Raw genomic sequence first — 23,388 nt, 5'->3', positions numbered from 1 at the left:
ACATATGAACTGTACACAGCACTTCAGATGTGGTCTAACCTGGGCTCAACAGAGCAGAAGGCTGACTCCCCTTGGCTGCTGAGCAGTGTTCCTCCTGACATAGCCCAAGACACTGTTGGCCTTCCATGCTGTTGGATGCACCACTGCTTCATGGACAATTTGATGTCCACCAGGATACTTAAGCCCTTTTCTGCAAAGCTGCTTTCCAACTAGTCGACCTCCAGTCTATTGTGCAAGGTTATTTGACGGCTGGTGGGCGACTTTGTTGAACTTCATGAGATTACTTCCTACCCATTTTCCAGCATGTCATTGCCCCCCTTGCATGGGACCATGAGTATTTGGTTTGTTAACCACTCTTCCCAACTGAGTGTCATCTGTTGGCTTGCTGAGGATGCACTCTGTCCCACCATCCAAGACATTAATGGCCAGTACCAGCCTCAGTATCATACTCCAAAATAATACACTAGCAATGGGATTGCAGCTGGACTTTGTGCTGCTGATGACACTCGTTTAAGTCCACAAGATCAGCCTGCTTTCAACCACCTCACAGCTCATTTACATAGTCCATTTTTCATCAGCCTGTATATTGAGGATGCTAGAGGAGAAAAGAATGAAGGCATTGCAGAAATCAAGATGAACAACATATACTGCTTTCCCCTAATGCCTACGCCAGCAAACTCCTGAAGTTCAGGGTCATGATCCTACTACTAGATTTGCCTTGTTCCCTTCTCTCAAGACGCTGGACTCCAACATCGCATGGTCTCTACAGACCAGGTAGAGCTCCACATATCCCTGCTGCTGTCTGAAATAAAAGGCCAAATCTGCTCCTACCGTCCTGACCTGTCCTTTCTAAATCCTGCCCACATCTGCCCACTGTGGCATTTGGCTGTGTGAGCTATCCCTCCATATCTCTGTGATCCCAAGGAGGAACTGTGGTCCTGCAGCTGCACACCAGGGCTCTAATGCCTTCTCTTTGTTCGGTATGGATATGATTCAGAGCATCCAGTCAGGTTCATTTTCATGAAGAACTCTGAGAGCTTCTTGAATACTATTGATGGGTAATGTTTAAAACACTGTGGCAGATAAAGTGTTGAAGATACAAAAGGCTTTCCAATATGTTAATTTGGTGAATATCACATTGTGAAGTTCCTCTTTTTTGCACTTTTAACACTATCATGCTTAGTTAATGCCAATTAATTGAACCACCTCTTCTTTCTCCTATATTCTATATTCTAATATAGGATTGAACAATTGACATTTAAAAGAATTCTAGGTGCCTGTACTTTTTGTGGATTTTGGTTAGGCTTTCAAATGCTGAGTGTATCTGAGAATCAGTCTTGCTGTGTTTTCAGTCATACTGATGTGGAGGATGCTGTAACTAAGCTGCCTTTTTTAGATGCACATCAGTTAATTCGTCTCCTCTCTCTGTCAAAGAAGAGTGAACAGGAAGGCCACAATGTTACATGTGAAATGCTTTCAGGGATATAGCACACATTTAAAAAGTGCTTATCCCCATTATGGTATTCGCTTTGGCTCAAGCCTGCATCGGAGTCCTTATTAAGCACAAACAGCTTTATAAGAATAAATGAAACCTTGTAGAATAAACATGCATTTATCTTCAAACACAATACATTTTAAAATCTTCCTTAGAATCAGAACCTATATTCTTGCTCCTTTTTCAAAGATGCTCTCAGGATCAAGGTCTGTTATGTACCTGAGGTCTTGCACAGTTTACATGTGTTTCTTCAGTGAGAATCTTAAAATCTGGCATGCCACTCCTTTCAGTTTTGCCATATTTTTGTGGTTGGCATAGTTCCTTTCATCTTCCTTTGGAATAAATACATGGCTACACACTTTTAAAAAATAATGTAACATTGGTACTATATTATTCTCTATTGCTGAGTAGCCTCCTGTAATGTATGGGGTGCACAATGCTCACGTGGTTCATAGTGGAACTTTCTAACATAGCACTAACATAGTGCATTCATGCTTGCTATTTTCCTCTTAGTCTAGTTTAAGTGGCTAAGCAACCATCACCCATCTTTCATTAACCTCTTTTGGAAAAAAATTCTGGCTAATAGCAGACAAGAAGCAAATTAATGCTGCTCTAGGCTGCACAACGCTATATTACTCCTAGAGCAAACAAGGCAAGGCAGCCTTTTGCATGTTTGCTGCAAGCAGAAACAGCATGGAGACCTGTATCTCCTGCCTTGCCTTGCTTCTGAAAATACTGTAGGATGCAGAATTTTGATTAGGTGTCTATTTATCCATCTTCATTGTACAGAATTTTGTGGCATGTGCCAAAAGAATATAGGTGTTCTACTGCTAATGTTCTTCTAAAAATTCACCAAAATTATATAAACTGAAAGGTAATGAAAAGGAACGGAGAAATCATCTGAAATATGTTGTCTTCTGCATTAAAAATCAAAGCTGATTTAAAAACAGATCTTACATGCTCCTTACACATAAGCATTTAACTTTCAGAAGTGAAATTAGTATAGCATAATTAAATGCATGTGAAGGCATTTTGTCAAAATAATAGCAAGGATCTGGGAAGCCATACCATTCATGTAATACTGCATTGCATTGCTACTGAGATATGAATCAATCTGAATAGATTTCTTGGTGGGACCCATTTTTTTTCCAGAAAGAACAGGGTAATTGCTACTGACTGCCTTCACAATCTGCAAAATCTAACTGTGTCCAGTTCAGCTCCCCTGAAAGCAGAGCGGTTTTCATGGATGGAGGTGGAATGGCTGTAAACAAGCGGGTCTTTCTTGATTTTGATTCTTCCCAAATATCAGATCCTTGGCTCTCAGCACCCACCATCTCCACTCAGCTGGCTGCTCTATACTGTGCCAGCTCTGCCTTCCATTGCATCAACTCTTTGTCCTGCTTCCTCACCTCTCAAATTTTTTTCGCAGAGAATAACTTTAGATGTCTTTACCCCTGCTGCCGAGAATCACAGAATGGGTAAACTTATATGGGACCACAGTGGGTCATCTAATCTAACTTCCCTGTTCAAGCAGAGTTATCCTTGAGCACATTCCACAGGATTGTATCCACTCAGTTCTTGAATATCTCTAGTGAAAGAGACACCACAACTTCTCTGGACAACCTGTTCCAGTGCATGGTTACCTGCCCACAGGGAAGTTCTTCCTCATGTTAAGGTGGAACTTCTGTGCATCAGTTTGTGCTCATTGCCTCTTGTCCTATTGCTCGGTACCAGTGAGAAGAGCCCGGTTCCATCCTCTGACACCTTCCCTTCAGGTATTTATACACATTGATATAGTCCCCTCAGTCATCTCTTCTCGACATTGAACAGGCCCAGCTCCCTCAGCCTGTCCTCACAAAAGAAATGCTCCCAAGGTCCCTAATCAGCTTCCTAGCCCTGTGCTGGACCCACTCCAAGAGCTCCAAGCCGCTCCTCTCCTGAGGAGGACAGAACCGGACACAGAACTACAGGGCAGCGCCAGGCCAAGCGCCGCTCCGCCGGGACATCTCGCGATATTTCACGTCGGTGCCGCTGAGCGCGGAGCACCATGGCAACGCACTTCTCGCGATACCCGCGCGGCGCTGCCGGCGCCAGGCGGGGCGGGGCGCGGTCGACGTGCGGCCGCAGGCACGGGGTCGATTCTCCGCGTCTGCGGCGCTCCGGGGCTGGCCGCGGTGCGGGCAGCGGGGACAGCCACGGCGCCTGAGGCGCCCCGGGCGCTCCTTCGGCGCCCGCACCGCCGTGACCCGCCCGGCGGAGGGGCGGCGGTGGGTCTCCAGCGCCCCGGTTCCCCTCCGCCCCCGGTGCCTCCGCCCGCGGGCCCTGTCGGGCTGTGCACGGCCAAAAGTTAGAATGTGTGGTGATGGTGTCCCAGGTAAGCGTCTTCCATGTGTCTTGCTCTACAATATCCTCGAATTATGTTTTTACAGTCATTTATTAGAGTGTAAAAAGAAAAAAAAATAAACGAAAGGAAAACGAAACCTTGCACTTTAAATTAAGTGGTCAACCCTCACTAGTTAGAAAGCATTCGACATAATTTCATAGAGGAGTAGTGGTTGAAAGGAACTAGTGTGTGACAGGAGGCCATTACCACCATGAAGTGGTAATGGAAGTGCTCTGCTATTTTAACTTTTATTTGCATATATAACAGTGTGCTGAACATAGCTGGTTTCAGTTTTTCAGTTTTTCAGTTTTGGTTCCTGTTTTCATGAAATTGCAGAAAGAATTAGATGCTACTGGAAGAAGTTAATGTACTCATCTTTCTGCGTTGAGATGAGAGATGTGTACAAATACCATGAACTTTAAGGATTAATTATGTATGATTTGTTGAATATACAGCCTGTACTTCACCCTTTGCCTCAGAAAGTTACATTTGAGCTTCAAGGCTTTGAGAAGATCTGAGGGAATGGCTGAGGGTCTTGGAGCAGCTTATGTATCAGGTCACGAGGTGTGGGGCTGAACTCCAAATAAGGATGATGGGGCCATTATTAAAGAGATCTGCAAAATAGTGAATTGAATGGAGAGGCTTTGGTTTATGATCTTGTTAGTGTACGAACTGGTCGGCCATCCGTTTAGGTCTTTGGATCGCAGTTTGTATCATGCAAAAGTGTGACATGTACCCAGAGCAGACCCACAATATTTTTAGTCAGAAGTCACCAAATTCTAGGAATCTGCATGTGTTGAAAGGGGAGTGGAGCTACTTGAAAGAGAGAGTCTGCTGGTATTTGCTAACCAGACAAACTACCTGTGGCCCATGGAATCTCTGTAACTAAAATAATACTTTAGAGGCCAAAGAATTTTGGAATAAGGGTGTTCTGTAGGCTTGTACTATTTTTATTGTTACCTGTGCGTCAGCTTAGGGCCAATGCTGGCTGCAGAATAGTGGGCTTGGCTACATGGATGCTTTTGTTTTCTCTAAGTGTATATAGTTAAATAAATTTAGTAAATGACTAATGGTTATCATTGATTTAACTAATACGTTGTGGACATTATCCTGTAAGTGTATGCTTCTAGGTGCTCAGAACTTGGTGAGGAGAACCAGTCTTCTTGCAGTTTTTACACTGAGACATTAGAATAGGCTAAGGTGGGGTTTCTTGCCTTCAGAACTTTTTTCCTTATCTGTGAAAAGTGTCTGGGTTGATGTGTCCAGAAATATATACCACCACTGGTCATAGAATGATGAATACTTACTCTGGTGGAAGATTCTCCCTGGCTCACTCCTTCCTATAAATAAGGTGCATCTCATGGTAATTGATAATTACTTTCTTGTAAGTATCAAAACTTACTCCAGCGAATAGATAAGAAACAATAAAGGCTCTGAAATGAATCAAATTATCCCTTTGTTTTAGTATGACTGAGCAGGGGAAGATTAGAAATTGTTTCTGCAAACTCAAAAGAACACCCCTTTCTCTCTCAGTTGAGATTTGGAAAACTTTGTGCACAGCCATTATTTGTGAGGTCTTTTTACTGTGAAAAGTGAAGACCTTGGCTTTTTTTTTGTAGAGGTATCTTGTATTTTTTTTTGTAGAGGTATCTTATTTTTCATTGCCAGTGCAATGTGAGGTCTTTCCACTTTGATACATACTGCTATGTTTGCCTGTGTGAAGCCACTGTGTTAACTTAATTAATTGGAATCTGGATTTTGCTTTTTTTCCTATACACCTTCTGTTATTCTAAAATAGTGGTGTTAGAGCAAACTGTAATTTTATGTCTAGCTGTAAACAGTAATTGCTATTTTGATTCTAGTGCTACGTTCGATAAAGTGTTTGTATGAAGTTGTATCAATTTTGTAAACTAAATTTATATCCATTGTTTTAATAGTGAAGAAATTAAATACTTTGTACATCAGGCCAGTTTATCACTATGTGTGTTCGGTTTTTTTATAGATCATTGGCGTATTGGGGAGAAATGCCTTGCCCCTTGTTTTGAAAATGGAAAACTTCATGAAGGAACAATAACTTCTCTTGAAAAGGACAAGAATGGAAAATCATTTGCTGTTGTATCATTCTTGGAGTCTGAAGAAAGGAAAATACTAATAACAAAACTTTGTAAAGTCAAAGACAGTAGAGGACCCTGGAAAAGCTTAATATTTGATGAAGGTGATCTGGAAAAGCCATATTTTCCTGACCAAAATCTTCCATCTCCTGGAGTTGCTTTTAAATTATCTGACAATGGCGATTTTATCCCGTATACAATTAACAGATACCTGCGTGATTATCAAAGGGAAGGAGCCCAGTTTCTGTATAGACATTATGCTAATAAAAGAGGGTGTATTCTTGGAGATGATATGGGCCTTGGAAAGACAATACAGGTATTCTTTTTGTTTATTACAGAGGGAGAATGTAGTATTTTCTGGGATCTGTAAATCTTTTTTAAAAAACATTGTATTTATGAAATTTAGACCTCCCTCTGCTGTTGCAGAGATGGATGAGGCAGGACATGATGCCCAGGACAGCGCTCAGAGCCAGGAGTGCGTTACTGATTTAAGACTCACTTCTTACAGGCCATGAAACTGGGATGTGACTCTTTTTAGTATAAGCATGGGTAATTATGGTAGTTAAAATGTTAGTGTGTTGAATTTACTTTGAGGATTGCTACCTGCCTATCATGAAAGCAGTTTGCACTGGAGTACGCTAAAAGGACTTGAGACCCTTAGGTGACTCTTGCTTTTAAAATATCTTTTTCCTTTTTTCCTGAAAACAAAATAGTTTCACTGTTCTGGGAATGCAAAAGAACTGACACTTTCACTCCCATCTCTGGAAATAGTGCTTTGGGATTCCATGCTACTTCCATCACTCTTTTCACAATGCAGCTTGATTGATGAAAGGATAAAGTGTAGCTGGATTTTTTTCATTATGCTTTGAATCTGGAATTTGCATCCAACCTAAATTACTTATTTTTTACTTACTTGCTCCTTACTTGCTTTGCTATAATTAAGGTGATTTTACGTGTGGAAATTCTCTGCAGTCTGTCTGATTTAAAGTGAGTGGTTTGAGTTCTGTGAGAGATAGTCTTTGTCCCACTCTCTTTTGTCCTGCTCCATGTGTCCAGTGCAAGCTCATTTCTTCACTGACAAGAAGAAGAAATTGTATCTGTTGTCTTTCCATTTAGGAGAATGTTGATAGATGCCTTTCAGCACAAAAAAAGTGTTGTCTTGTAGCAAACTTAACAAGAGGAGTGGATAAACTAAGCTGTCAAAACTCTGCATAGAGCATTCACAGGTGTATCATGGATTTGTATAAACAGCTGATGATGCTCTGTTAACAAATGCTTCATTTTAAGAATGGCCATGTTTCTTGTCCGTGGTAGTTGAAGAGCTCAGTATTTATGGAAGACAGTTTCTACTCAGAGCTGCAAATAATCTGATTTCATATAGTAAGACATATCTATGTATTTATATATCTATCTGTATATATATGTGAAAGATAATAGTAAACTTCGGGGACGAAAACTAAATTTAGTTGTCATGATTGCATCTTGGATTTTTGAATCTCAGAGCTGATTCTATAGGCACATTTATCACAGTGACAGAGTGTTCCTATGTGATATTCGCATCTGATGGCTATTTCTTTTAATCTGTGTCAAGTTTTCAGAAGAAAGGTAGAGATTTCAAAGAATATCTTATGTGAAGATTATCATATATGAAGAATAACAAGAAAGGATTCTGTAGGTACAGAGGTCAGAAAAGGAAGGTTGAGGAGACTGATCTGAGGCAGTGGCAAACTCGTGCCTGACCAGTCTGGTGACCTTACATGATGAAATTATGGTAATGGTCAATGTGGGAAGATGGACAGATGTCTCTGCTTCTTGTAGGGCCTTTGATATGGTTGCACATGTCATCCTTAACTCCAAACTGGAGGTGGGTGGATTTGATGGATGGACAGTTCAATAAAGATAAAGAGTTGGCTGGCTGGCTGGCTGGCTGGCTGCAGCCAGGGAGTTGTGGTCAATACCTCTGTGTTGAGGTGGAGGCTGGTGATGAGTGATGTCCTCAGGCTCTGTTTTGAGCCCACTGCTCTGCAATGTTTACCTCAGTGACAGAGACAATGGGATCGAGTGCACCCTCAGCAAGTTTGCAAATGACACAAATCTGAGCAGTGCAGTTGACACAACAGAAGGATGCGATGCCATCCAAAGGGACCTGGACAAGCTTGAGAGTTGGGCCCATGAGAACCTTATGAAGTTCAGTAAGTCCAACTGCAAGGTGCTGCGCCTGGGCTAGGACACTCCTAGACATGAACACAAACTGAGAGAAGTTGTAGAGAGCAGCCCTGAGAAGGGTGACTGGGGGATTCGTGTGGGTGAAGAGCTGGATATGAGCCAGCAATGTGTGCTTGCAGCCTAGGGGTGCATCCAAAGCAGCATGTCCAGGAGGTCAAGAGAGGTGGTTCCTCCCCTCTGCGCCACTCTTCTGAGACCCCACCTGGAACACTGCATCCAACTCTGGGGTCCCCAGCACAGGAGGGATGTGCTGTTAGAGTAGGTCCAGAGGAAGCCACGAGGTGTTCCAAGGGATTGAGCACCTCTGTGAAGAGAGGTGGAGAGATTTGGGGCAGTTCTGCCAGGAGAAGAGAAGGCTCTTGGAGGACCTCATTGCGGCCTTCCAGTAACCTTTGTGTTCAGGTTGCATGGGGGCCTGAGCAATCAGATCTAGTGAATGGCATCCTTGCCCATGGCAGGGATTGGAACGAAGTGATCTTTAAGGTTCGTTCCAACCCTTACCATTTTATGATTCTGTGATCTTGTGTATTTTTTATTAAACACAGTGTTTGTGTTCAATGTGTTCAAAGTTCAGCATGGGAAAGTCAGTTCAATGGATATGAAGTAAAATGGTAGAATTTGCTTGTTTAGAAAAGGTTAGTACATATGGAAAAATAAATTTAAACTTCATTGAATAACTGATACAGTCTTAGAAAAAGGTTGTCTTATGATTGTCAGTTGGCTGAAGTTTACTATTTCTGAATTATAGGATGGTTCATGAGATAGACTTTTCTAGTAATCCTTTGAATTTTAATGTTCTTTGTATTTCTGAACTGATTTTTGCTTTAAGTGTCCTGGCTATATGGTTCATTCATATCAAGCTGAAGTTTAGGTGAAGGCAAATAGAATAATGTTGTTTCTTAGTGATTACAGTCAACTAGGCATTTAGGTTGCTTTATGTAGAAGAGCCAAAGATTTTTGATAATGAGTTGCTGTTTCACTGCCTTTGCTACTCTTAGAAATATATGGGGCAAATTCTACCAAGAATGGAGAATGTGGAAAAGACATGGAGATTTATTGTTCAGTTGAATTTGATTCTAATTCTCAAAGGATTTAAAAGTAAATGTCATTAGTTAAACAACATATGCAAACTGGCAGTTCATCTCAATCTCAGTTTGTGAGATATTATGTATAAAAATATTTGGGTTACTTTTATTATACATAGCTTTCTTTTACTCTGTGGCCATACCTATGATGGTTTTTTTCTCTCTTCTGTCCATCCAACTACTCTTTTCAGGGAGGTGTTTTTCTGCACTCTGCTCTCCTGACTAGCTCTTTCTCCCCATCATTAGAGGGAGAAAGTTCTTTTTTTGGACATCAACAGTTGGTAGCTTTATCTCTAGCCTGCTATGAGCCGCTGTGTAGCAGCTACAAAAAGGAAGTGGCTTGAACGGGCTGCTCTGAATAAAAGGGGCCTGTTGAGATTTCAAAAGAGGAGCACCTCTCTGATGATGCACCTGGTCCTTGCTGCTACTTAGTCCATGGATGCCGTTTATCCCAAGTGAATTTTTAATTTGCATGTTCTGGCCAGATCTTCCTCTGCCTTCTTCCTGTTTTGGAATCTGATAGGAACAGTTTGGAATAGCCTGTGCTGGGATGTCCTTGCTGTGGTGTATTGTAATAAATGTGTTCTCATAATCACCTTGACTGGTTTGAAGTGGATGGGAGAATATGACACAAAAGAAAAAAAATGGTTTTGATGTCAACAACAGGAATTTGAAAGAATGGAACATACAGAAAAAGGTGTATTAGTAAAAAACAAACCTGTAGGATAAGCCTCTTCTTCCTTTTGCAGAAATAAAGTTGAGGGGATAGTTAGAGGATATCTGTTCCTTCTGTTTTCTCATCTGAAATTCAAGAACCCTGAAAAGGAGGAGAGTTGCAAGACAAACCTCATCTCTATTTTTTTCCTGGCTCATTCATACTCTGTCTCTTGTGTATTTTTGTGACATTTCCACTTAAAGAATAAAAGAGTGAGATAGAGCAATTAATTGCTCTTATCGTTAGTTCAAGGAGTTCTTGGGAATCCAGAGGAAGGAGGGGTCCCATTTTAAAACCAGATTTATTTAAAGCCAACAAACACCCCCTGCCTGCACACCCCAGAAAAATATCTTCCCCCCCCCACTAAACCAAACCACCTTCCAGAGTCCTGTCCAGGATTTTGTCCTAAATGTTTATCTTTTGTGGAATTCATTCAATTTCTTATTATACATAGTTACTGGAATTGTTTTCTTTCTCAAGGTCATTTCATTTTTGGCTGCAGTGCTGCACAAAAAGGGAACACGCGAGGATATTGAAAATAATATGCCGGAGTTTTTACTGCGGACAATGAAAAAGGGCTCAGATTGTAACCTCAAGAAGGTACAACTTTTAGAGATACTAGCTTAAGGATTTTGATGAAAGGCAATACTTGGATTTGTTTGGTTTTTTTGTTTGTTTGTTCTAGGAGTTTATGTACATTAATTTTTAAAATTCAGCTGCTGAAGTAGGATTTCATGCCTGTCCTGGTAGTGTTTGAGAAGCCTTCAATTTTCCAGACTGCCATAGTGCCCTCTCTCTCTAGTTGTTATTGTCTAATCTATTACTATGGTTCACCTGCACGAATGGAAAACATTTGGCGGTGTCTGGGTTAGATTTGTGGCTAGAGTACATTGAAAAACCCAGTGAGTAGGAAATTAGTGTTTTGTGATGATATTTTTAAAGTAAAAAAAGCATGTGTGTCTAAATAACAGGGTATTTAATTAAGACAAATCCATATTTTTGGGAAGTGTATTGCTAATAACCTTGTGATGTCCTGTGTTTTCTTGATTGGCTGTCATAATGTAGGAAGTAAGTCTGGCTGATAATCTAGGTAATGAAATACAGTGACAGCAAATAAAAGATACATGTAAAAGTTCTATGTGAATAAGATAAATCTGAAGATCATTTTAATTTTACCCATTACAGAAACCATGTGATTTCTATTTTCCATTGTTATTTTTATTTTGCTGCAATAGTTAGAGAATTTGACTGGCATAATGGGTCATATGACTGTAGCTCTGTGAATAATGGATACATGCTCCTCAGGAAATACAGGCTGAGAGGAGGGGGTAAAGGGATTTGCTTTACGTTCCTGTGCAAAGAAAGAGGAATGATTCTGACTCTTGATTGTTCATGAGGGAAGAATGTCACTTTGAGGACATTTAATGTTGAAAGAGGTCACAGAGAGGTTGTAGGCCCCATCCATCCTTATGCGCTTTTGAAGACCTCAGTTGGCTAAGCCTGGGTTTGAAGTCAGTATTGCCACTGCTTTGACTATAAAGTTGGACTTAAAATGTCCCAAGGTCACTTCCTACCTCTTTGATTTTATTATCCTGTGATACTAAGTGAATTGTATGAGCTGTCCTAATTTTTTTAACTCTTTTCAGGACTATCTGTTTTCAAGTCACATGATGACTAGACTTATAGATTTGAGGAAGCTGCTTACCCTCTTAATCCTTTTATTTTCTCCATTTGTAAAACATTTTATGGTATACAGATGCGATGACAACACAAAATGATAGTGTTTCACATCTTACTGCATTTGTTGAGAGTATAATTTAATTAAGTAGTGTTTTTTAGTATTTAATTTTACTATGACAGTATTTTTCTACTCCATTATATACTTACTCAGGGTAAACTGATTACTTTTGAATTTATATTAACTTTAGATATTTTCCATATATCCTTTGAAATGGCAGAATTAAGCAGTCAGACTGCTCAGAGCAGTAAAATAGTCAAGATCTTGACTTCCATTATTGAGAAATTGCTATGTTGTAGTTTTTCTGGTGATATTGTAATATATATTTGTTTTCAGACTTTCCTCATAGTGGCCCCTCTTTCAGTGCTGTACAACTGGAAGGATGAGTTAGACACATGGGGATACTTTAAAGTCTCTGTCTTACATGGCAGTAAAAAAGATGATGACATGAGTCGCATCAAGCAAGGGAAATTTGAAGTTGCTCTTACAACATATGAGATACTTCGCCTGTATTTGGATGAATTTAACCGGTAATAGTTTTAATATGTTTTGGTACGCACTGATTTTTAACTGTCTAATTGTGCATTGTTCTTTTCAAGGACTTTTTTCCATGCAACATATTTGCTGTTAAATCAATTGACTCACTGTGCAGCAGAGAAGAATCCCTGTACTACTGAATTTATCCTGTAGTACTGAATTTAACCTGTAGAGTTCTGGTGGGTTGACCTTGGCTGGACACCAGGTGCTCACCAAGCCACTCTATCAGTCTCTTCCCAGCTGGACAGGGAAGAGAAATTAAGATAAAAACCAGCTCTTCAGTTGAGATGAGGCAGCTTACTAAAGCAAAAGTTTAGGCATGCACAAACAAAGACGGGGAAGAAAAGGTTTATTTTCTGTTTCCCATGAGCTAGCAGTGTTGAACGACTTCCTGGGAAATGGTGCTTCTGCACACGTAGCAGTTGCTCTAAAAAGCAAACATCATAAATAACAAATGCCCCATTCCTCCTCCTTTCCTTCGCTTTTATATCTGAGCTGATACCATATGGGATGAATTATCCCTTTGGTCAGTTTGGGTCAGCTGGCCAGGTTTTGTCCCCTCCCAGGATCTTACCCATTCCCAGTCTGCTGATGTGGGGTGAATGTTGAGAGACAGTGCTGATGCTCTGCCAGCACTGCTCAGCAGTATCCAAAGCACTGGTGTGTTAACAACACCTTTTGAGCTACCTACAGACCAGTGAGAGCTGCTGTGGGAAAATTAACTGCATCTCAGCCAAACTCAATGCAACTGTCTTTGTAATGGGACACTTAGTAGCAGTAAGTGTTTGAATAGTTCCCATAAAAACAGTCTTTGCTGGTAACACAGTTACAAAATGTTCTCTGAAAGATGCAGGAATTGCCTGCCTGGAACCTGATGACTGATAAAAGATGCATAGAAAGTATTTCTGTCTGTCAATATAAGGAGAGCAATTGCCTGGAATTTTTAGCAAACGCTCAAAAAGCTATTTTCCTTGTAATTTGCTCTTTTCACCAGTTTGATGAGATTATTGAACCCTAAAAGCTTTGAGATTTAAACCTACACATTTCTTTCCAATCCTAAAGGTCCTTTTCCCCTAAGTCATCTTGGAAGTAGGGTACAAATTGTGTCAGTGGCTGGTGGTAGCAGCTTGCCCTCAGCAGCTGATATAAGTGGATCTGCAGGTCTTGACATTTCAGGTGTTGGGAAAGGTCTAGGCCCCAGAGAGTACCTTAGTTTTCTGGAGATCCATAATCAAAACGATCAGATCTTCATTTCTGCTCAGGTCTGAAGTACAGAGAGTAGAGAAGTACAGATAGAAGAGTAAAGTAGTTTTGTTATCAACTATTTGTGTTCTTTCTGAGGAACTCCTCATGCTTGATCATGGAATAGACTGTGGTCAGGAAACAGGTGCATGTGTGGAGGAGATCTAATCTGTGGCTGCCTGCAAATACATTTCTTCAACATGCAGATTATCAAACTGTTTCTGCACAGGATGTGACTGGACGGGCCTGTGATCTCAACAACAGGAGAAACTTTGTGTCTTGCTTCAATACAGTGATGGATTGGCCTCAAAAGCTGCTCTTAAGTAATTAGCTGTCAGGAATAAGAATATATATGCTCAGTTATGCATGTAAATCAGTATGAGAGATTTAAGTGGAAGGAGCTAGGATATGAACATCCATTAGACTTTTCAGAAACTCCCATTTTTAGCATATTTTGCGAATGTAGGAAATTAAACATGAATGAATGTATTTAGTGATTAGCAAAAATGCCACAAGATCAGCCTTCATTAGTGAACTAAATGCAGCTTGTTCAGGAGACGCTTTCTACTAAACATCTCTAAACATGTCTGTTTCAGCTTTTTGCAGCATATCGATCTGGATATGGTTATGTTCTGAAATATTCATATATATAAATTTAACTCATAAAGTTAGTAAATCTCTTCCTAGGGACTTGAAGTCTTTCTTTATTATTATCTCAGTATACAGGCCATTCTACCCCTAAGTTTTATTCTTGAATTGGCTGCAAAATATCTTTTGGTCACTGCTTATAGCTATGTTCCTTGTCATCACAATCCCAAAATATTAAAATTCCTCTGCTATACTGGTATTGTATATGTTTTCTTGAGTGATACTTTACTGTAGGAAACCATGCAGATTGAAATGTTTTCAGTTCACTGGTATTTCCCTTGGATAATTTTTGTTGGTAAAATGAAGCATACCTATGTTAAGTGTATTTCGGTAGTTTACCTCCAGAGACTTACTTATTAGTGAATCATAATTATGAGTGGAGTTAATTTTAGTGAGATATGCTGGATTCATTGGTCCACAGATTGAAAGCTTCTTTGTTCACAGAAAGCATTTGATACAGGAAACAGGAAGTTATTTATTTTATGATGTAGTTTGGCCATTATGTTCAACTATGTTAATTGAATTTACTAAACAAACAATATAAGGAAATGGAGTGATATTATATAACAAAACAGGGAAATCAAAAAGTAATAATGTGTTATAATCACAGCTATTTGTGTGACTGGTTTCTCTTTTTGTATGTATGTGGGATGATGGGACAAGTAGTGTCAATTAATGAAATCTTTTTTTGATCTGCAGTATAGAGTGGTCTGCTGTGATAGTGGATGAAGCACACAGAATCAAGAATCCAAAGGCTCAAATAACTCAAACCATGAAGTCATTAAAATGCCGTGTTCGCATAGGTCTTACTGGAACCATTCTTCAAAACAATATGAAGGAGCTGTGGTGTGTTATGGACTGGTAAATATTTTCTTTTATGTTTAAACACCTCTGTGTGTTGACTGTGCAATGGGGTTGGGGCAGGACTGGATGCTATGGACCCCTCTGTGTTATAAAAAAACAACAACAAAACACAGCCCTCGACCTCAAAACACCTGCTTTTTTTTGAGAATATAACTTACTGGGGAGGTAAAGCTCCTGGTGTTTTACAGTTGCTTAATACATTTGGAGTTCATCCCAGCTGGCTACTTTGGGGAATTTGGGAAGTAGTTAGAATTATTCTTCCTCCACCTCCCATATTACTCCTTTTTCACTTCTTCTTTTTTTTTTTCTTTTTTTTTTTTTTTTTCCCTAGGGACACTCTTTTTTTCTTCTGTTCTTCACCCAGTAGATAGGGAATCATTACACAACCTTGACCAACATAGTGCCTTTGCTCTGTCCAGTATGTGCAGGTCATTCTGACCTACTTGGAGGATGAAAATAATAATATTTTGCTTTTTTTTTTGAAAATGCATAAGTACACATATTTGAAAAGTAACAGTCTTGTCCAGAAAAACTTTTAATGGTCAAGGAGAAGTGCAACTCACCATAGATACAAATTTAAATCTCCTGGCAATGCTTTGCAGAGGAAAAACAAAGCAAATATACTTTAAATATAAGGATATACGGAACAGAAATAGCAGGAAGAATATTCTAAGCTTAGTCTTGCATCTGGTTCATTAAAACTATGCTGATATTGTTAGTAAATTGTTCCAATGTATAATGCTGCCAACAGTTACTAAATTCTTTCTACCATTGGGTTTCTCAAGATTTTATTTAGTTAATTGTAATATCTGCATATTCTGATTTCATAAAACCAGCAAAAATTGAAAACATGACTGTTTAACTTCCAGTTTAGGCTCCTCAACACTAGCAGCCTTGTAGTTTAGAGCTTCTTTATAATTGTGATTTCTGTTGTTCTGCTAAACTTTTTCTTTTCTTGATATTGGAACCCTTTTCCTGAGGGGTATGTCTTAGCATTTGAGAATCACAGAAAACAAAGGAAAAATGGCACATCTTAAAATAGTATATGTTTCTATTTGTACTTAAAATTTTTAGTGGTTTCTCTAGTGACTGCTACTTTAAGATAGCTTGCTGTTGGTCAGAAAAAAAAATTTATGGTATGCTTTAAATCAGTGAATCAATCCCCCATCCCCTTTTGTTTTTCAATAGGGCTGTACCAGGACTTTTAGGCAGCAGAGTACATTTCAAGAAGAAATTTTCTGATCCAGTGGAGCATGGCCAGAGGCACACTGCAACTAAAAGAGAGCTAGCAACAGGTCGTAAGGCCATGGTGAAGCTAGCAAGAATAATGTCTGGCTGGTTTCTGAGACGTACCAAAGCACTTATCAGTGATCAGTTGCCAAAAAAGGAAGACAGAGTAAGAGTGCCTTCACATTTCGAATACAATGCTAATGAATGTATCTCTTCTTTTTTGTTTCCTTGTTGTATTTTCTCTCTTGCATCATGTCTGTAGTTTATAGTTCTCTCTTCGTCTTTTTAACTTGAGAAGAATCCATAGCCTTGGAAAAAGTACACTTGAAGTAGTGTGCTTTGTTCACGTAATTACTATGATTGCACATTGAAATGGAGTTAATCAAGCATGAAAATGCTCAGCCAGTCTTCTGATTAGTGATTTACACATCTGTTTTATGTATGTTTTTGTCCTTATCTCTGCAAGCCCCAAGCAAGGTACGTAAATGTATGTCTTGAAATTTTGTGCAGAACTTCGGAATTTGCATCTTGAAGCTTTGTGTATGGAACAGTATGCTTTTAACTCCTTCATTTTCAATCCTGAAATAAAAGAAAAATCTCAGACAGAATGATTCTGTGATAGGCCTGTAATCCTGTTCATCTGATGCAATTGTAAATATTACATGAAATTATAATACTTTATTGATATAGATAAGAGTTCTGCGAAATATTTTCTTCTGAGTTGACAAATATGTAAGTTTGCATCTGGTTTTATTTTCAGAATTTGGTGTTTTTTCTTCATCCTTAGTTTATAATAATGTCATCTGGGCAGTCTTCTGAAGGAAAGATTAACACAAAACATCAGTCTGTCTCCTTTCTGAATCTAGCAGGTTTTATTCTTTTCATTATCTTGTTAATGTGAGTATATGTTCAAGTTACTGCTGTATTATTGTAGCTCAGCATGGTGCTGCTGCTATGTGGATAGCGTAGGTTAAGGAATGATGTTGGGATTTCTGTCTCCTGCTGCTTAAGACTAAAGATGTCATGGAGATGCCACCCATGGTCTTTCAGAAGAGGGATCAGAGTTTTCACCATAGCACTTTGTAGATCCATGCCTTCTCATTGTTTATTCTGTTTGTCCCACTTTAGGCTTGTGGTAGTGCCCTACAGCAGCTAATGCCTAAAAAGGGGAAAGAAAGGGCAAAATAAACACCTTGCAAAACAGAGAGAAATCTGTAATTGACATTGTGCATTTACTTCTCTCACTTTCGTTCCTCCTCCTATTCCTTCACAAAAGCCATGTTTAAAGATTTTGAGCAAAATAACAGCAGGTTCTTGTAGAATGATATTGATATTCTTTGTAGAATTTTAGGGTGGAATAAAATAAGTATGCATACATTTTGCTACAGTTTTATGCTATTTTGGTGTCAAGATCCACTTTTTTTTCATTTGGTGGTAGAATAATTTCCTGTGTAACTATTTGAGCAAGTGTAGAATTTATTTCTACTTTATTTTCAGTGATCTGTGATTTGGTGGGGTTTTTTTTATGCAGTGTTTTTTTGCCTTTCATTGTATGATGCACATGATAGTGTTTCTTGTGTTTTCTCGTTGGCAGATGGTGTTTTGTTCCCTCACTGAATTCCAGAGGGCTGTGTATCAGGCTGTGCTAGAGACAGATGATGTAACCTTGGTGTTAAGAGCAGGAGAGCCCTGTAACTGCAACAGTGGGCGTAAGAGGAAGAACTGTTGTTACAAAGTAAGAACTTGGCACTGTTTGGATTTTAGCACATAGTCTTTTGAATTTCTCAAGAGACTCTCTGCTGTTGAGGAGCTGATTGAAATATTTGCCTAGTTGTAGCTCATCTGTCTGGGACATCCCAGCTGGAAACACGGGGAGCTGCATCGCCAGCATGATAGAGTTAAGCACTTTGAGGTTACTGCCAAGCTGCTTTGCACGCCCTGAGCAGGTGATTGTTCCCTATGCAGTAAATTCTGGATCTTTTTTATTAATAGATGCACCTGTGATTTAGTTGATACTGGCAAGGGCACTGCATTGAGATGTTCAGTATGTGTCAGGCATGCTGCTGCCAGGTGCCTCAGGCAGTTTGTGCAGAAGCTGAGAATGGGAAGCTGGCTGAACTCAGCAGGCTGCCTGGGTAGTTCGTTGTGTTCTAACTGCAGTCATGCTTTTCTGTGCCATTAAATATTCACTTTGCCTTGCTTCATGAGGGGAGAAGTGTAACAGCAACCACAGAGCACTAGTCGAACTTCGTCCATGAGTAACAGCTTTGCAGATTTCTTTAATCTTCTCTGGACTTCTTTAAACCTTGATCAGTCTAGCTTTGTATTTGTTTTGCTTACCTCACTCAGTAGGCTCAGATTAAGCACATCTTTTAAACATTTAGAAGCATATGTCACATGCTTGTTTCTCCCTTTTATCTCTCTGGCCTGCTCTGATTCTTGTGTAGTGTTTTGAGTCTTTTTCCAAATGATGTAGCTTCTTCAGTCTCCTACATCTTTATTTATGAGCAATTCCCTTATCAGTTTTGTTTAATATTCCATGGATACTAGCCCTCTTTGCAGGCTTTTGTTTCTAGTGATGTTTTGTAGAAAAAAAGAAATGCTGGTGGACTTGATTCACGAAAGGGCAGTAGGCAGGCCTGCAGATAGTTGAGTGCCCTTATGGACTGTTTTATTCCAAATTTAACTGTGAAATTTAGTAACTTGAGAAGGCAAAGGAAAACAAATATTGATCAAGCCAGAAGCCAGCCAGCCATAACTAGGAAGATAGCTGATGCTGTTGCACAGTTGCTGTTGCACTGGAGAATGTCTGAAGCTTGAATTATGCTATTTGAGATGCTTGTAAAGCTTTTGCTGGAGAGAAAAGTAAAGTTAGCAGTTGAAAGGTAAGAAGTCGTTCAAACTAGTCTTGCTTGATTTAATTAGTTATAAAGTTACCATCTTCTTGTTTAGTGAAGAATTCTTGGTTATCTCCATGGGATGTCTGTAGAAGTTACTATCTGAAATGTTTAGCAAGCAATGAACATAGCTGTAGGGTTTTTTTCTTATTGAGAAGATGTTTCTATTAATAGGGTGATAAAGCTGAAGAAAAAGCAAAATTTGATTCATTTTTATCAGAAATACAGTGTTCATCACTTGGTGATAGTATTGTTAATGCATTAAACCTGGTAAGAATAGCATTTATTTGGGATTATGACTTATTTTCAGTAGTATTTGCATAATTTTTTTTTTTTGTAGGTAAATGCACATGGTGAAACGATTAAGTCATTGCGCTTCAGTTACCTAATGATCCTACAGAAGGTTGCAAATCATGCTGCACTGCTGCAGACAGACAACACTAGCAAACTGCAGGTTAGTTTCAGCAGTGTCTAAAAAATGGACTTTTGGAAGATAAATGGGATGAGAACTCTTGAATGAAAATTGCTGCTGGCCTCCTTATAAGTCTTAACTAACTGCAATTAAGATATTTTGTAAGATTCCTTTTCCATTCAGTCATACAGAATGCATACCTTATAAAGATGTTATACACAACAACGTGTTCATTTAGTTGATTCATATCTGAAAGTAAGGGTTATAAAACATTGAAGAAGTTAGAAGAGAGAGTAATTTTTCATGATTTCTAATAGCACTTCATAAATGTAAGAAAAACATAAATTTTTGTTCCATTTATGAAGAGTGCCTATAAGAGGACTGTCTTTGTGCAAATAAACAAATAATAGATAATTAGAATGTTTTTTTTCCTTTAGTACTTTATGTTAAGAGCTGAGTTTATTTAAATAATGAGAAACATGTTTTAGAAAAAATTGCTCAAGATCAGTATCAGCTTATCTTATTACTATGGCAAACAACCAGACCCACAAACGGCAGTTTCAGAAATGCTTGTTTGTGAGCCTTAAGATCCAGGAATGAGGAAGGGGATTTAGGGACATTACAATTTTTTCTTAGAATTTATCAAGGAAGAGATATCGGAATGTCCTAGTTAATTTTGCGAGTTTGTTCCATTAAAGCGGTTTTGCTTTTTCATAAATGTTACTTTTAGTGTTCAGCACACTACACACAGCATATAGCCAGATGTTTTTAGTGGGCTTTTTTGTGTATTGCAGATGTAGTTTTTGTTGTAATAACATCTGATATTTAAATAACCTCTGAAATAATGGAATGCAAGTATTTTGTGACTTACAGTCTTCTGCATCATGCATAATTATTAATTTTACCAACATCTACTAAGAAACTAATACTTAGTAGCTTCTCTTACCTTGAGTATTGAAGGCCCTTATGTGTGTAAGGTGAGAGTTGTGATCTTTTCTTTCTCTCTGTAAAAGTGTACTTAAAGTGTGTTTAAGTTCAGAGCTAAATTTAGCAATAGAGCTTTATGTGGCTTTAGAACGCCTTAAGTCCATTTCCTGTACAGTTTTTGTTGTGGAACAATATGTAATTCCCATACTGGCTTGCCCTAAAGAGTCAGGAGAAATGTTGGTGCAGAACCCTTGGATAGTGCAAATGTCAAGGCAAGAGAATTTTTTGAAGCTGACAATTCGGGCCAGGAGAAGACATTCTGAATACAATCCATGATTTCAGATTAGCAGTCTCTTTTTTTTTTAATGAAACAAAGCAAAACACACAGGTTATGTTTTATCCAGGAGTTTTGTAGTGAACTAAATTAAAAACTACATCACTTTGCTTGAGATACTTTGGCAGATCATGTTTCAACCTGTTTAACTCTTTGCATGGCTTAAAATAGCTCTGATTTTTAACACCTGTTCAATCTTTCTGCTTTTCTTCCAGGAAGCGCATATCAAACGAGTTTGCAGCCAGGTATTTTCCAGTTTTCCAGATTTTATGCAGTTAAGCAGAGATGCAGCCTTTGAAACTATTTCAGATCCAAAATATAGTGGAAAAATGAAGGTAAACCCCTTCCTTAGAAGAAAAACAAATTTTATTAATAGTAATAGATTTGGCCTATATTATATGTGTTGCAGTGTGATGTAATACCCTGTTTCAGCTATCCCAGTTCCTCCCTCAGGTGTGCCAACGACCTCTCCCTTCCCTTCCCCCTTGCCCCCTTGCTAAGTGCTGTCTGTCAATTTTAACATTCCAGCAAGGGCGTCGTGTGATTGGCAAAGTTCAAAAGATGCTTCTCAGCCCTGGGGTCATTGGGCTATCCAAGTGTCATTTGTCCACTGAGACTTACCCCCCCTTCCTGGTTGGTGGCATATCTACCGCTTCCCTCTCCCTCTCCCCGGGCTTAAAAGACATGGCGACCACGCAGTTCTTGGTTCTGTTGGAGCTGTTGCAACATTCAGAGGTCTGTGACCTAGGAATAAAGCTCTGGATCAAACCCTCCAGCAGGACCTGTCTCCTTTTTCCTTCACCATCGCCTGAAGCCTTTCCACCAGAGGTAAACCTGAGTTCCTGCTTGCCTGGGCTTGTCGCAAGCGCCAGCTGCAACATACAGCCAGCCGAAGGTGTCTCTGGGGTGAGACCACCACAGCTGCCGCCTTTGGTACAGCATCAAGGCCAGACGAGCCCAGGCACGTTCCTTCCGGTAATATTGGGATCATAACTCCAATATATATGGATATAAGAAAATATACATCTAATAGTTGTAAGGGTTTTAATTATTCTGTTTATTGTTCATCATACAACAGCAGGAATCTCTTGTCATGCATCAGTATTTATCTGGGCAAAGACTGGATAAGAATAATCTGTGATGCTAAAATTTTCTGAGACTTTGGCTTCACATGTTTGATGGTGGGCATGGAAATGACCCTTGTAGTCAACAGAATTATTGTTGCATGAAACCATGAATTCTGGTGACAGTCAGAAATACTTGGCAAAGAAAAGGAAGCGAAACAAAATCATTATGGGCTTAATGATTTGTGCACAGATTCAATTTTGTGTGTAGTTCCAATCTCTCCTCTCAAAAAGCAGATGTTAAGCTTTGAAAAGGTTCAGAGGACAGAGAAGGGCCACAAGTGTGATTCGTAACTGTGTCAGAAGCAGCCAAGTAGGCTGGGACCCTCCAGACTGTAAAGAATGTCTTAGGGTAAATGTGAGTGGGACCTACACAATCATGGAATAGCATGGAACTGGTGAAAATGTACCGAGTGCTTACTGATTTCTTGAACCCTTTGGACATTAGGTGCAAATAATAGTAGTTGTGCTGAAGATGACCAAAATAAATGTGTCCAGTATGAATCTGTGAAACCCCTCATGTCAGCAACTGTCTTTCTCTGGTTTCAGAGAGGAGCAAAATATGATGTGATGATGTATAGTGTAGATTATTATGATGTTGTTTAATGTAGATGAGAAGTATGTCTACTATAACTAATTAAGAAGAAAGCCATACTAGTTTTAGTAGTACTCTGGAGCTGAGTGTGACTGGGAGGGTTAGAAGCTATGCAGAATTTTGGCTCTCTATAAAACTGGATATTAACATTTTCTTCTTGGGACTGGTGGTAGAGGGAAGACTATGTTGCTGTAGCAGGAATGGCTGTTATCACTTTACTGATTTGTTACTATGTAAGCAACATCCTTCTGTATTGTTAATAATACATATGTATGAAATGTCTGTGTATTAACTTTGTTGTATACACTTGATTATTTTGAGAAGGTGAATTTAACTGTTAAATTAATATATAGCTTTAAAAACCAAATCTGTCATCTTCAGGAGTTGAAGAATTGCTTATGAAGCAGTTCTGTTACTGATTATTTTACCATGACATTATTCACGTTCCTATTTTACATTTTTGTTATTATTATGTTTCATTTTTTTTCCATTGCATTCTCCTGGAAAAGTTGGCAGCCATGGCTTCCCTTTGCCAGATTAAAAACTGGCTGGGTAGCTGAACCCAGAGAGTGGTGATGGGTGGTGCCACATCCAGTTGGTGTCTTCCGGGGTTCAGTTTTGAGGCCAGTCCTGTTCAACATCTTTACTGATGATCTGGATGACGGGATCAAGTGCATTCTCAGTAGGTTTGTAAACTTAAGATGGGTGGGATTGTTGGTCTGCTGGAGGTTAAGAAGGTTCTGCAGAGGGATCAGTGGGCTGAGACCAATGGTATGAGGTTCAGCAAGACCCAGTGCCCAGTCCTGCATTTGGCCACAGCAACAC

General features: G+C 39.3%; 1 protein-coding gene across 5 annotated transcripts in view; it reads left to right on the top strand.

The window, feature by feature from the left end:
- Window positions 1-3,609: 3,609 nt before the first annotated feature.
- ERCC6L2 (ERCC excision repair 6 like 2) overlaps window positions 3,610-23,388 on the top strand; it is a 55,569-nt gene continuing 35,790 nt past the window's right edge. For all 5 annotated transcript variants that reach the window (XM_030968202.1, XM_030968203.1, XM_030968204.1 and 2 more), the window contains exons 1-9: window positions 3,610-3,869; window positions 5,881-6,305; window positions 10,496-10,615; window positions 12,090-12,283; window positions 14,880-15,041; window positions 16,233-16,440; window positions 17,869-18,009; window positions 19,512-19,625; window positions 21,060-21,179. In XM_030968202.1, the coding sequence (XP_030824062.1) occupies window positions 3,848-3,869; window positions 5,881-6,305; window positions 10,496-10,615; window positions 12,090-12,283; window positions 14,880-15,041; window positions 16,233-16,440; window positions 17,869-18,009; window positions 19,512-19,625; window positions 21,060-21,179 (1,506 nt within the window). In that variant the 5' untranslated portion in view covers window positions 3,610-3,847. The remainder of the gene's footprint in view (window positions 3,870-5,880; window positions 6,306-10,495; window positions 10,616-12,089; window positions 12,284-14,879; window positions 15,042-16,232; window positions 16,441-17,868; window positions 18,010-19,511; window positions 19,626-21,059; window positions 21,180-23,388) is intronic.

The sequence above is a fragment of the Camarhynchus parvulus genome, chromosome Z (genome assembly GCF_901933205.1).
Source record: "Camarhynchus parvulus chromosome Z, STF_HiC, whole genome shotgun sequence".
NCBI classification, from domain to species: domain Eukaryota; kingdom Metazoa; phylum Chordata; class Aves; order Passeriformes; family Thraupidae; genus Camarhynchus; species Camarhynchus parvulus.
Note: the sequence above shows the minus strand (reverse complement) of the source record. Positions and strands in the feature narration are given on the sequence as shown.